The 13826-nt window shown below is 33.9% G+C and overlaps 1 protein-coding gene across 2 annotated transcripts; it reads left to right on the forward strand.

The window, feature by feature from the left end:
- Positions 1 to 713: 713 nt before the first annotated feature.
- On the forward strand, positions 714 to 11110 carry LOC141815679 (ERAD-associated E3 ubiquitin-protein ligase component HRD3-like). 2 transcript variants are annotated; one of them, XM_074703632.1, is made up of 7 exons: positions 714 to 1283; positions 1368 to 1859; positions 2900 to 3115; positions 4461 to 4784; positions 9958 to 10200; positions 10336 to 10530; positions 10607 to 11110. In XM_074703632.1, exons 1-6 carry the CDS (start codon positions 729 to 731, stop codon positions 10528 to 10530), a joined length of 2025 nt encoding a protein of 674 aa, XP_074559733.1. In that variant the 5' UTR covers positions 714 to 728; the 3' UTR covers positions 10607 to 11110. The 2 variants fall into 2 exon arrangements, with proteins under 2 accessions (XP_074559733.1, XP_074559732.1); XM_074703631.1 differs by having other exon boundaries at positions 10641 to 11110.
- The last annotated feature ends 2716 nt before the right edge of the window (positions 11111 to 13826 follow it).

Consider the following 13826-nt stretch of genomic DNA (forward strand, 5'->3'; position numbering starts at 1 on the left):
GAAATAAATTAAAAAATTATTATTGACCATTGTAGAAAAATTATTTTTTTAACTTCGTCAATATTCAACCTGGCACATTATAACCATATTTGTCCCATAATATCTCTATCATCTAATTTTTTACTAAAATTATATATATATAATAAAAATTTTCCTTTCCAATCGACACGTCACATGCCTTTTGAAAACGATTTGATTGGTTCAACTTACTTTCACTTTCTTCCTTGTCTATCTCAGGTCATTCTTTAATATATATATATATATATATATATAATATTAATTATAAAAAATAATTTTTTAACTTTTTGAAATGTAAACTTACTAATTAAAATTTTTTACATTCAAATTTTAATAATAATAATTTTTAATTGATAAAATTATTAAATCTTTTAATATTTTAAAGATATTATTGAATATAAATAAAAGTTTATTAATTTTAATTTTAAAAATATCTTTCTACGAACTATAATTATTGTTAATAGTATTTTATAAGTTAAAAAAGAGTCGATTAATTTTTTAAAAATAAAATATATAATTTAAAAAATTAATAATAAAAAATTAAAATAATTTAAAATTAATTTTTTTTAAAATTAAAAATGAATGTTTTTTTTAAAAAATGAATATAAATAATATTAAAATATAAAAAAATCGGGGCCTGATAAAATTGCGGCCAAGGCCTGTGGCTTGAACTGGCACTGCGGTCATTATCGGAGGATTCCCGTTTGGCAATGCGACGCCGTGCGATTCTCCACATCGCCTTCCTCCTCTTCCTCTCCTTCTGCCTCCTCGCCTCGTCCCGGCGCCCTGTCCTCCTCGTCCTCAGCGACGAAGATTTCGCCAACTCCCTTTCCTCCTCTTCCGCCTCCGATGATTCTGATGCCTCCGAAGGCGCCGATGACTGGGATGATCTGGGAGATCCGGATCCATCATCCGAAGCTAATGATGATTACGACGGCGGCTCATGGCTGCCCATCATCGACTCCCCCTTCCACGCCAACTCCTCTTCTGACTCCAGCGAGGCGCTGTACTCCTCCGGCATCCACCGCATGATCGCGGCCGCCGCCTCCTCTGACCCCTCCGATATGTTGACCGCCGCCTCCGAGATTGAGGCCGCGGCCTCTGCTGGCTTCCCCCACGCTCAGTCCGCTCTCGGCTTCCTGTACGGCACAGGCCTCGTGCGTTCCCAGAGCCGCCCCAAGTCCTTCCTGTATCACCACTTCGCCGCCGAGGGTGGCAACATGCAGTCGAAGATGGTCCTCGCCTACACCTATTTCCGTCAAGATGTAAACCCCTTTTTTTCATTCGCCCTCTTTCATTCGCCATTCCTTGAATCTATGATCACCAGACGTGACCTATTTTGCTTGCAGATGTATGAAAATGCCGTGAAGCTCTATGCAGAACTGGCAGAAGCGGCCGTTGCTTCCTTCCTGATATCAAAGGAACCTCCGGTTATTGAGCCAGTTCGGATTCATAGCGGTACGGAAGAAAACAAGGAGGCGCTGAGGAAGTCACGAGGAGAGGCAGATGAGGGTTTCCAGATCATTGAGTACCAGGCGCTGAAAGGTAATTCAGGTGCTATGTTTCGGATCGGTATGCTGTACTACTATGGTTTAAGGGGAGTACGGAGGGACCATGCTAAGGCACTGCTTTGGTTCTCAAAGTCTGCGGAGAAGGGGGATCCGAGAGCGATGGAATTGCTCGGAGAGATGTATGCCAGAGGAGCTGGAATTGAAAAGAACTACACCAAGGCTTTTGAATGCTTTACTCTTGCATCCAGACATAAGTATTACTCGGCTTATAATGGTTTGGGTTACCTCTATGTTAAAGGTTATGGAGTTGCGAGAAAGAACTATACTAAGGTGAATCAATCTTGAATTTCTTATCAATCCTTCTATTCTATGTTTCTTTTTTTTCTATCTTGGGTTTGAAATTCTTCAACTACATTGGTTGGTTGAGTTTGACCATTCTAATACCATGATTTGACTTGGTTTTGGATGATTGGAATTGATTTTGTTCGAATCCAGCTACTTAAAATTGAGTTGAATTGACAAGTTGCAGATTTACATTTATTTTGCAACCTGGAAATCATGCTGTTGTTCTCATAGAAAGCTTTCGTGACTTTTTAGAGTTGACTCAGCTGTCCTTTCCTTGAGGCAGTGTCTTATGTAGTCAACACCTGTTCTTAAAGTCCTTCGGGAAGATTTGCCAACTGAAGCCTTCTAGTTTTGGAATGTAATATTTGCTGCAGGAGCAGTTCAGGATATGGATGACCTTACTATTCTAAAAGCTAGCAATATAATGCAGAATTCAGAATTCTCATTTTCTACAGAGACAATATTAATGAGAAAGAAAGAGTTCACCAGGATAGGAAACTCTACCCATTTTGATTTTCATGGTATTTACTGTGCAAAAATCAGCAGCTGAAGTTTATAAATGGGGATAGCTGAAGCTCAGCAAAGATTGCAGAATGGAATTGTTGTTTTGTCTGTGTTAATCCCATTTGTCTTTTTGGTCTTCCATTGCAGAAAGATTTATGTTAGAGCGTACGTTAAGTGACAACTTAGTTTCTTCAATATCGTGCTGAAATTAATCTCTCTTGTCACCCTCATAGAATAGTAGCTGATAAACTTATTCTGGCAATGGAGAACACTTTGGTTCCTTTTTCTTTTATGAGTTAGTTTTCCATATTTCTTTACAAGGGTTTTATGCTATCATATTTCAACTGGAAGGGACAACTTACTCCATGTCCAATTGAGCCTTCACTATTCCTGGCTGTAGCATGGCTGTGCTTGAATTTATAATTTGATTTTGCTCACCTGTTTCAAGCTTTCTATTAAAATGTATGATGTCCAAATATTTTGATTTTAGTAATCATCCATGTTATTAACTTATCATGCAGGCAAGAGAATACTTTGAGAAAGCTGCTACAAATAAAGAGCCTGGTGGGCATTATAATCTTGGCGTATTGTATCTTAAGGGTATTGGTGTTAAAAGAGATATAGTAGCTGCCCGCACTTTTTTCCTTATGGCAGCTAATGCCGGTCAGCCAAAGGCCCTATACCAACTTGCAAGGTTGTTCCAGAAAGGCATAGGCTTCAAGAAAAATCTTCAAGTGGTATTTCTTCAATATATTGTCTTTCCTAAAGTTGATTTATGAATCATTATTATGATGATTTCTTCCAGAGTACAAAAGTTTGTTACTCATAAAGTTTTATTTATTATCTTATGCATGTTAAATTTCTACAAAAACTAAAGTTGATTTCTCATGAATCACTTGCTGAAGATATGTTTTGTAAAAGTTTCATGCATTTCTTTGATGAGCATTTGAAAAAAATTGCTGGTGATTAATTCTTTTTAGATTCATACTAAATCTAGTTTTCACGGTGATGTTGCATGCAAGGGTGGCAAGATTGAAATTCTACCTAGGAACATGAAGAGTTTCATAGTTTTGGATTAGGATCACAAGATCATAGAATTTAGTTAAAATCTTTTACAACTATATTTGACTTTTGATAATTTATCTTATGCATTAAATATAAATATAAATATAGACATTTAAAACACTATTATTGTAATATCACGAAGCATAAATAAAACTATCTAGATAGTAGATAGTAAATAATTAATATATGACAGATACAATAGAGATCTTGATGCCCCCGTATTTATACAACAAGAAACAACTTCTACTAAATAAATGATAGTTATATGATGGATAATAATAACAATAATTAAAAATGATTCTTTAACTTAGCAATTAAAAACAAACATATATAATTGAAATGTATCTCAAATTATGACATGACAAAAATATTTGCTATATAAATATCAAGCTTTAAAACAAATTAAATTGGCATATGTTTTATCTAGATATCTAGTCATGGTTTTTGAGACTGAGATCCTAAGGAAACATAGGATTGGGTCGTAAGTTCCTTAGATCCTAGCCCAATTCAGATATTACCTAGGATTTAGATTGTTTAAGTTAGTTTGGATTATAAGATTGTAAGATCCCAAGTTTCTAATTGCAATTTTGACTACCATAGTTTCATGATTTTATGGTTTATTATTCAACCAACAATATCAAGGATTGCAAGTCTAGAAATTGTTATCTATCTTGCTGCAGCAATGCATTTGATTCTATAACTTCGACTTCATTTTATTTCTATTGCTTGTCTATTAGGCCGGTCATTGACTTATTTTAATGGAATATCCCTCTTAACCCTAGCATTGGAAATTTGCTAGTATTTTTTTATTAACGTTTAAGGAATAACAATTCATATTGTGACAGATGCAACTCCACCAAGATTGAGTTAATCTAAAAATCACATTCCTTAAGAACAAATATCTAAACTTCCATATGCAGCTTTAATTTTCCATATGCAGTTTGCATGTATCTCGGTGTTTAAGTGATCCTAGTCTGTGCCAGTGTATCCATAAGATTTTTTCTCCTCTTTATCTAGGCTACGGAGTTGTACAAAACAGTGGCAGAGAGAGGACCTTGGAGTTCCTTATCAAGATGGGCTCTGGAGTCCTATCTTAAGGGAGATGTGGGAAAGTCACTTCTGTTATATTATAGAATGGCAGAGCTTGGATATGAGGTGGGCCAAAGCAATGCTGCTTGGATCCTTGATAAGTATGGAGAACAAAATATTTGCATGGGAGAATCTGGCTTTTGCACAGACACAGAAAGGCATCTCCGTGCACACACTTTGTGGTGGCAAGCATCAGAGCAGGGTAATGAACATGCCGCTTTGTTGATTGGTGATGCTTACTACTATGGCAGGGTAATTATACTCTGATATCAATCATCTTTTTTAAAATGCATCATACATATTTTTTTTGTTGAAGTCACATAGATTCATTTAGTATAGATTCATTCATCCTAAGTGCTTTAGACTTACCAGAGATCTCTGCCTATTTATTTCTCTGAAAATTACATTCTTGCATGAATTAGCTCAGTTGCTACTTTGCTTATACTCTACCATGTTTTTTTAGCATAATTATAGCTCAGTAATTATGAGATACTATTTATGATAACGTATTTTGTTATTGTTGGTTAATTGAACCAAGATTCAAATCTCGAGCCGTGTTGCAGTGTTGATCTTTGACTAGAATGACATTGTTTCGGTATAGCGTCGATGTTTCAATGTATGATGTTGATAATGGATTGGAGTTAAAGAAGGAAGGAGATGAAATATAGGAAGGAAATATTGTTTGAGCCAAGTATGATTTTAAATCTTGTATCATATAGGATGAAACGGTTGAAATATATTATTCTAATAAATTATCAAAACTTGATACCACTCAGTATATAAACAATGTCTCCTTCCTTTGCTTCATCTCCTTCCTTTTTCAACTTTCAATCTGTCACTAGCACCATGTATCAGAGCGTTGGCATGATACTGGAACGGTATCTTTCCAACAAAGACCGAAACTACAGCATGGCTCGAGATTTTGAACTTTGGTATCGAATGGTATCGAGTTTCAATGATTTACTGAAACGATATGTTTCAACCATTTCGCTCAGTATGGTAGGAGATTTCAAACCATGGACTAAACTGCCCAATCTATATGGAAATATCATATTTATTTATTCTCCACATTTTTGTTGAGATTCTACCTTACCTTTGGAAAGCATCTTTGGCTTGGCCAAAATTTATGGTTTCTATATTAATTTTGAAGGCCAAACTTTCATTCAATTTTACTTATAATTTTAGTCAGCTTTAAAAAATATTGTATGTTGCTGAGGGTGCTCATTACAATAATTATAATGACGTTTAGGATCACACTTATAACTACTTTCCACTATGGCAATAGGTACAAAAAGTTGCGACAAAGTAAAGGAAAATGTTAAGATGAATATGTGGGATTACTAGAAAAGATAGAATGAAAAGTAGTACGATCTAGAATCACTTATCTGTAGTTTCAGTTGATAATAACATGAGAGAAAATAAGTTGGCAATATCAATATGGTCAAAGATGATCAGTATACTAAATAGATAGACATGATAAATCAATTAACATTGAAGCTATTAGTGGTAGAGGAAACCAATGAAAACTATTGTATTACTTAGTGTTATAGATTTGCATACACATTAATATCGAGAATACAATTTATATGGCTGACTCAAGTAGTGGGTACTTGATGAATGCCATCATGCACATTAGCGTAAGAGATTAGCTTCATTGGATATCCTGTAGGACACGTTGGGCTCATTTGACCTAAAATATATGATCTCTAATTGATCGATAAGTTCAAAGCTTCTATCTCACATTCCTAAAGGAATGCTATATAATGGCAACGATTTAAATCTCATGTCGTGCCGTCAACATGGGTGGAATTTACCACCCCGCTCATCAACCGACACCAACACAGTACCAACACGGCGATCGCAAGGCCGTCACTACCGCACAGCAACCTCATGAGGTCGTGGATGGTGTCGCTACCCCTGTGGAGATCTCCGTGGGGGCACAACAGCAGTCGCAATTTTTTTTATTTTTTATGATTATTTTTTATTTTAGAGGTTGAATTTTTTAAACAAATATTTCATTTTTCTTATTAAAATTTCCCTTCTTAATTTTTTTCTTTTTTATCCATTAATTTTTTTCTTCCTTATTAATTATTTTTCTCTTTCATTTATTATTATTTTTTCTCCATCAAAATAAATAAAAAGAAAAAAAATACCTCTTAAGGTAAATAGAGAAAAACAAACCTTTTAACCTCTTTAATGATCATCTTTTTCCCTTCTTAGATTAAAAAATATATATAATTTCTAATTTTATAAAATATATTACTACTAATAAATTAAATTATTTTATATATAAATTGGATTTAATTTTAAACGGATCAAAATATATCTAAATTAAATATAGCTTAAACCTTCTTAATGGACTTCAGTTAACCTAAATCAACTTTTACTCAATAAAAATCAAATATTTCACGAGATAATATTAAAACTTAAACCAACATTCAACATCTCAAATATAACTTAATAATAAACATCTATAATGATCAAATATTAATAAAATTATTTGTAATTAATATATTTTATATTTTAAAAGTATCGAAACCTAATCGGCATGACACTATACAATACCGAAATCATATCATTCCGGTCATATATCAAAACTTTGGTACGGTTCGAAATTTTAAACCTTGCATAGTGAAACATTAGATGAGTTGGTCTCCATAGTGGACTAGTGAAAGACATTAGTGGGTTATCCGGCTAAGGAGAAGCATTATACCACCAAGAGGAAAGGGCCCGTCGGGAGAAGGTTCACCAAACAAGGGAAATAGTTCTAGATACTATTGACACTTGAGACACTGACGCTGTGAGGCCATAGAATAAAAAATTATATAAAAACTGAGTGAACCCTCAGACCATGTTAAGGAGCAGTAAGCCTCCATTATTTCACCTGGTCATTCATACCTCATGAGCTTTGGCATGGTAAGGGAAATGGGCTGATGTGATGTAGTGTCTTAGTTTATTTGCTGTAAGGGTAGACCTGAGACAACTGCCTCAAAACCTGTCAAGATTTTCATTTCCTGATGTGATGTAGTGTCTTTTTATTTGCTGTAAGGGTAGACCTCAACTGCCTCAAAAAAAAAAAGAAGAAGAAGAAAGGGGCCCTTTCGAGTTGGCTAATGACCTTTGTCCAAAGAAAGTTAGGTGATATGATAGCTAGTATAAATTAGAGAGAGTTAGAAGTTGGTTATCTAAGACTGATGTATTGCTGTATCCTCAAGCTGTGAGTTATGGATAATCATCTACACCTGAAGACCTATTTTGTTGTTCAATTGTGCAGCTGCACCTCAAAAGTTTGTCATGTTAAAGACAACAAGCAAAAAACTAAGATTAATCTTCTCAAAAGACAAGAAACTAACAATTTGCACTTGTGTTTGCTAAAACTATATAAATGTGTGAATCTTTGTGAATGCACTGGATCCATAGTTATACTGGTGGTTCAATTGTGACTAGTAACAGCTAAAATTTGACTTGACCTTAGTAAGCTTGCTATATTCCTTCATGCACAATCGGGTCAGTGGATGTTATATCACTCAAGTCATGTTGGACCTCGCTATGAATTCCACTGTTGAGTGGAAGTGTGTCTCTTCATCTTTAAACTCTTCCTTGTCAATCACATCCAAAGTGTGGTAGCTTCTCAGCTTTCTCTAGTCAGGTGTTGGATTTTTACTCTTTTCCACGCTGATAGTTAGGTTCAAAGGCTGAGATTGAAATTAAAATTGAAGTCGTGGAAAAGGGGGCTATGATTGAACTTGGGACAGATTAACATTTGTCGCTCTACCTAATCTTCTTTTTAGTGTTAGTGTGGCTCCTGTTGAAATATAAACTAGGAAGATCTCCAATGTCAGTGTGGCACACAAATGAAGTAGAAGGTTTAGGCCTCAGCAGCCAACAAAAGATAATGATAGAAACTATCTATATATAATGAAATACTAGCAAAAGATTTTCATATTCTTGTAGACCATACCAGGTAAAGAAGGTTATCCATACTTATAGGATTAGGTTAACAACTCCAAATATAAAACAAAACATTTTCAGGTAAGTGATTAGAATAGGTAGACGTCTGAAGAATAAACATATTATGCTTTCTGGAAACAAAAAGGAATCAATGAAAAGATTAGATAAATAGTTGGCATATGCTTCAAATTCAATATAGCTTAAGGATAATTTGTCAAAGATAAGAGAATTAGAAATAAAACTATAGTACTAAAGTACACTTTGGACATGTGATACTAACACATAGGGAGAGCATATGCAGAATACAGAGGTGTAGATTCGAAGTTTGGACATGAGAAAGAAACAAAGTGTGTTGTATAACTTTGGTTTTCACTAACCTTATATATAAGTATTGATTGCTTTTAAGAAGCTCCCTAGGGCATGGTGTAGTGGTAAGAGGCAGAATGCTTTTTCCAAACAACCAGGGTTTGAACCCACGCAATGCATGCATGTGGCGTTCGAACAACTGATGATGCTTGGGCGCCACATTAAGAGTCACTTTGCTTCCTAGATTTCCTTGGTGGTGGGAATGTGAGACCGGACCGTCTACTCCAGGATTAGTTGGTGTAAAGTATAAAAAAATAAAAAAAATTGATTGCTTTTAAGAACTCATAATGATCAAATGACTATTTTACATGCTAAGGCACATCAAATAATTTTAAAAAATAATGAAATCATCCCTTAAAATGCGTAGGTTTTAGGAAAAACAATACTGTTTCAATTACTAAATAGTTGAATTTTAAGGATAGGCTTAAAGGTACAGCAAAGAAACTAGAAGTTTGGACAAAGAGATTGATAATATCGATATCATGTGAACTATAATGACAAAAATATCAGTAATGTGGTTGTGTCAATTCTTGGAGGCTCATAGTGTAACATAGAGTTGGTGGTGATGTGAAGTGCACAATTATTAGGCTAAATACTAAGTCATGGTTTAAGATTGATAGAATTGGAAGAATGAAGTGAATGGCAATAGGATGTAACTAAAATTGAAGTAAAAAATTAATATATATAGAAAGGTCAAAATATATTTAAAAAAATTATGGAAGACCAAAATTCTGCTACAGCCAGTTACAGAGTCAAAAATTGTGTGGTGAAACATCAGCTGCTAATTGCAATTTGGTATAGCATTTATCAAGTTATTGCAATATAGTTTTGTTCAACATGTTCATACATAATTACATACCATTTGACAAGATAGATTCTCAATTATTGTCACTGAATGCTACAGTTAGTTACAGTGTAAAAAATTGTGTGATGAAACATCAACTGCTAATTGCAACTTGGCATAGAATTTATCAAGTTATTGCAATATAGTTTTGTTCAACATATTCATAAATTACATACCATTTGACAAGATAGATTCTCAATTATTGTCACTGAATGTTCTGACAAGGTAGATTCTCAGTTATTGTCACTGAATGTTTCTTTGCAGGGAACTGACAGAGATTATGAACGCGCTGCAGAGGCATACATGCATGCTCAGTCCGAGTCAAATGCCCAAGCCATGTTCAACCTAGGGTACATGCACGAGCACGGCCAGGGACTTCCATTAGATCTTCATTTAGCTAAAAGATACTATGATCAGGCGATTGAGGTTGATCCTGCAGCAAAGTTACCAGTTAAACTGGCACTTGTGAGCTTGTGGATGAGGAAGCACTATGCCGACAATTTCTTGGTAAGATTCCTTCGTTTCCCATCATAAAAACTCACCAAATGTTGATTTCGCATCGAGCAATGATATAAGGTTTACAGATTGACTGTCGATTTCACTAGTTGCTTGGCTCTATGATGAATTATTCTGTTGTTTCAGATTAAGATGATTGATTCATTCCCGGAACTGTATCCAAGGATAGAGGCATGGGTAAATGAGATATTGTTGGATGAAGGGAATGCTACCATATTAACTCTGTTTGCTTGCTTGTTGGCTGTTCTTTACCTCCGAGAACGACAGAGGCGCCAAGTCATTGCCCCTGCTGGCCACCCTGATCATAATGTGCCTAACTAGGTAAAGAATGTTCTGTTCATTTTTTGGTTCATTCTGTTATCAAATCATATTCAACACATCTAACTGTGAGTCATAGGATGCTGATATGTTGAATTGTGGCCAATTTTAAGGCTCAGGGATTGCCCAACATTTGCTTCATCTTGCATTTGCTCATACCCTTCACAGGGTCTCTACTCATCAAAAAAAAAAAAAAAAGATGCAGATCAAAATTGGTGGCCATTTTGCCTCAATAGCAAAATTGGCTCACCACCCATTTCTCTTGATCAACGATTCCTAGGAGCATAAGCGGCTGGTGTGACCTCAGGGGACCGTTTGTTGCTCAGCTTGACTTGTTCAATCAGCTCGATTGGCTAATTTGATTTGACAGGGTCGTTCAGCCCATTTACCTGATTGGTTTGTTCAATTTATTAGGTCTGTCAACTTGATTGGTTTGTTTGTCTGGCTCATCAACTAGATTGATGCTCCCTATTAGCTTCTCTGGCTTGTTCGGCTTGCTCAAGCAACTTTGCCCAATTGGCTTGATCGACTAAATTGGTGTGTTTGACTCACCTTATTCAATCAGCCCAACTGGCATATCCAATTAGCTTGTTTGAAATTGTCACTTTGCCTGGGAACTTCTACCTGATTGGCGTGATTGGCCTAGCCTAACTGGCCAAATCAGTATGATTGACTTGTCTTGCCCATTTGGCCAAACCACTACTGTTCATGACCCACTCGTCCCACTCATTCAGTCTATATAGCCCAATTGACTTGTCAACATGAACGTATTAATTTGTTTTCCTTGCTGGTCTAGCTCTCTATTAGCGCACTTGTTTACTTGATCAATAGTCACTTTGTGTCATGTTCATAATATATATATATATATATATATATATATATATATATATATTTATTTATTAAGAGGTTAAATAAAATGATTAGGAAATAAATTTCTTCCAAATTAAAATTATGCATGGGTGGTTGTAAGGCGCACTGGTAGCATAACCCTTGTAGTAGTAGTAGGAGTAGGAGTAGGAGCTGACAGTGTACATGACTGCAAGCCTGGCTGCCGCAACATGGCAGTAGGGCCAGAAAGAAGCATTGCCATGACGAACACTGCCATCGTCACCAGCGAGTTCTAGTGGCCTCTGCCATTTTGCCACACGACACTATGTGAAATCGCATGCCAATTCTGGAATAAGAGCAAATGCAACTTTGGCATCCTTGTTCTCCAACTGCAATCTGTACATCGTCAGGAAGTTGACGTTGTACTTTACACAATATTGACACAGCATAAACAACAAATGAAAAGTGAACGAGGTCGACAATTCAAATTAGTAGTAAGTGCAATATTCTCGCGAGCAAGTAAAACTTAGATGGATATCCAAAAGTTGAAGAAGTGGACTGACTGTAAGAACGAGAATGTCATAGGTGCAATCGGTGGAGAGCTCAATTATCATCGCCATGGCTAACTGCTTGATCTTTTGCTTTCTCATGTCGGGGGAGTTCACTTTCATGAGCTTGCCGCCGTTAAAGATCTCGATGGTCGTTGACTCTAAGACTGATGACTAGATTATATTAGATTGTGATCTAATTAATTGTTGCAATGAAATGACGTAGCACCAAATGCAAACTGTCGAACCATCTAAGAACTAGGGACAAAATGAATGAAGCGAAAAAGAAAATAATCGTACACAAAGGAAACACTCTTGATATAAAATTGAAAATTATATTAATTCAAAGATCATTAGAATACAGGACTATGGACTCCTTTTATAAATTCAACTCAACCATAAATATAAAAATGAATATTTTAAATAAAGAAATATACTAGTTTAATCAAGATTATAATTATTCTTTATTTATTACTAAAATAAAAAAATATTAATGATCAAATAATAAAAATTAAATTTATGATTTATTATAGATGCGTCAATCTAGAATATTTTATAATTTAATTTAATTTATTAGCTCTAATCTTCAATATTTTTTATTTTTGAAGATTTTCAATTGTTGTTCTTTTATTATATAAATCTTTAATATTTTTTAATCTCAAAAACTTTCAAGATCATTCCTTGTATTGTAAATCAACCGTTCTAACATTTTTCTTCAATTACTTTCCTGTGATATTTATTTCCTTATTTACATTATTCTCTCCCACGAGGAAACTTGACTCTTGATGAGTTGTTGAATTTTCATTTTAGATCTTCATTTCTAAGCATAAGGAATAAATGATTCACTGTTTAATAATGTTTCTTCATTTCTAAAATTTAATTCTCGCATATATTTATTGATAGGAATGATGTTCTCTCATCAAATTAATCTAAATCAGTAATGATAATTATAAAATATAATAATACGAGAAATTAAATGAGATGTAAAGAATATAATATATTAACACGTAAGTAGAGTAATTAAATTGTTAATAATATTATTTTTGATGAATGATGACTAAACAAATAGAAAATATTTTATTCTATGAATGATGTCTAGATTAAATTGGAAAAAAATAATGATATTTTTTATTTTTATAAAGAAGATGTTTATATGCATGAATTTATGAAAAAAGAATAATTAAATGTAAGTAATTTAAAAACATAAATTCAATGAACAAAATTTAATTTTAAAAAGAGGAAATGTATTTATATCAGATGATACGATACGAGATTCGTTAATATTGAAGTTTGTGAATTGGCATGGAGATGCTAAATCTTCTCTTTGTCTTTGTTGGATTAAAAAAAATGATCTCCTTACAAATTATAATACAAAAAAATAATTAAATCTTTTTAGGAATTTTATCAACGCTTGGTTGTGTTGGTATGTTTGTTTGCTATCAAAGAAGTCGATGCACAAATTGAGAAAGTCAATGCACGATGATTGTTACTATTACGATGAGTTAGCAATGATAATGTCTTTAAAAGAAGAGTATGGCCAAAAGCAATGAGATGCAGGGTTGATTATTTAATTAAAATCGAATCGAATTAAATTAATCGAAATCAAATAAATTGAATCTTTTGAATTAATTAAACCCACTAAATTTTTAAATAAAAATTAAGAAAATCAAACCGATAAATTATCGATTAATTCGATCAAAAATCAAATTAGTCAAATTTTTTAAATATTATGGAAGATTTATCGATTAGTTAGTAATTTATCAATTATTTTTTTATTTATTCGATTTAACCAAATAAAGAATTTTAAAATTGAAATTGAATTGAATTAACCGATATAATTGATTTTTTTAGAAAAAAATTATAATTTTAAAATAACCTAATTGAATTTTAAATTCAATTGGTTTGTTCGATTTAACTGAACTT

Source organism: Curcuma longa, chromosome 21, assembly GCF_044706935.1.
Source record: "Curcuma longa cultivar G26 ecotype Majalengka, Jawa Barat chromosome 21, ITB_CL_G26_1.1, whole genome shotgun sequence".
NCBI classification, from domain to species: Eukaryota; Viridiplantae; Streptophyta; class Magnoliopsida; order Zingiberales; family Zingiberaceae; genus Curcuma; species Curcuma longa.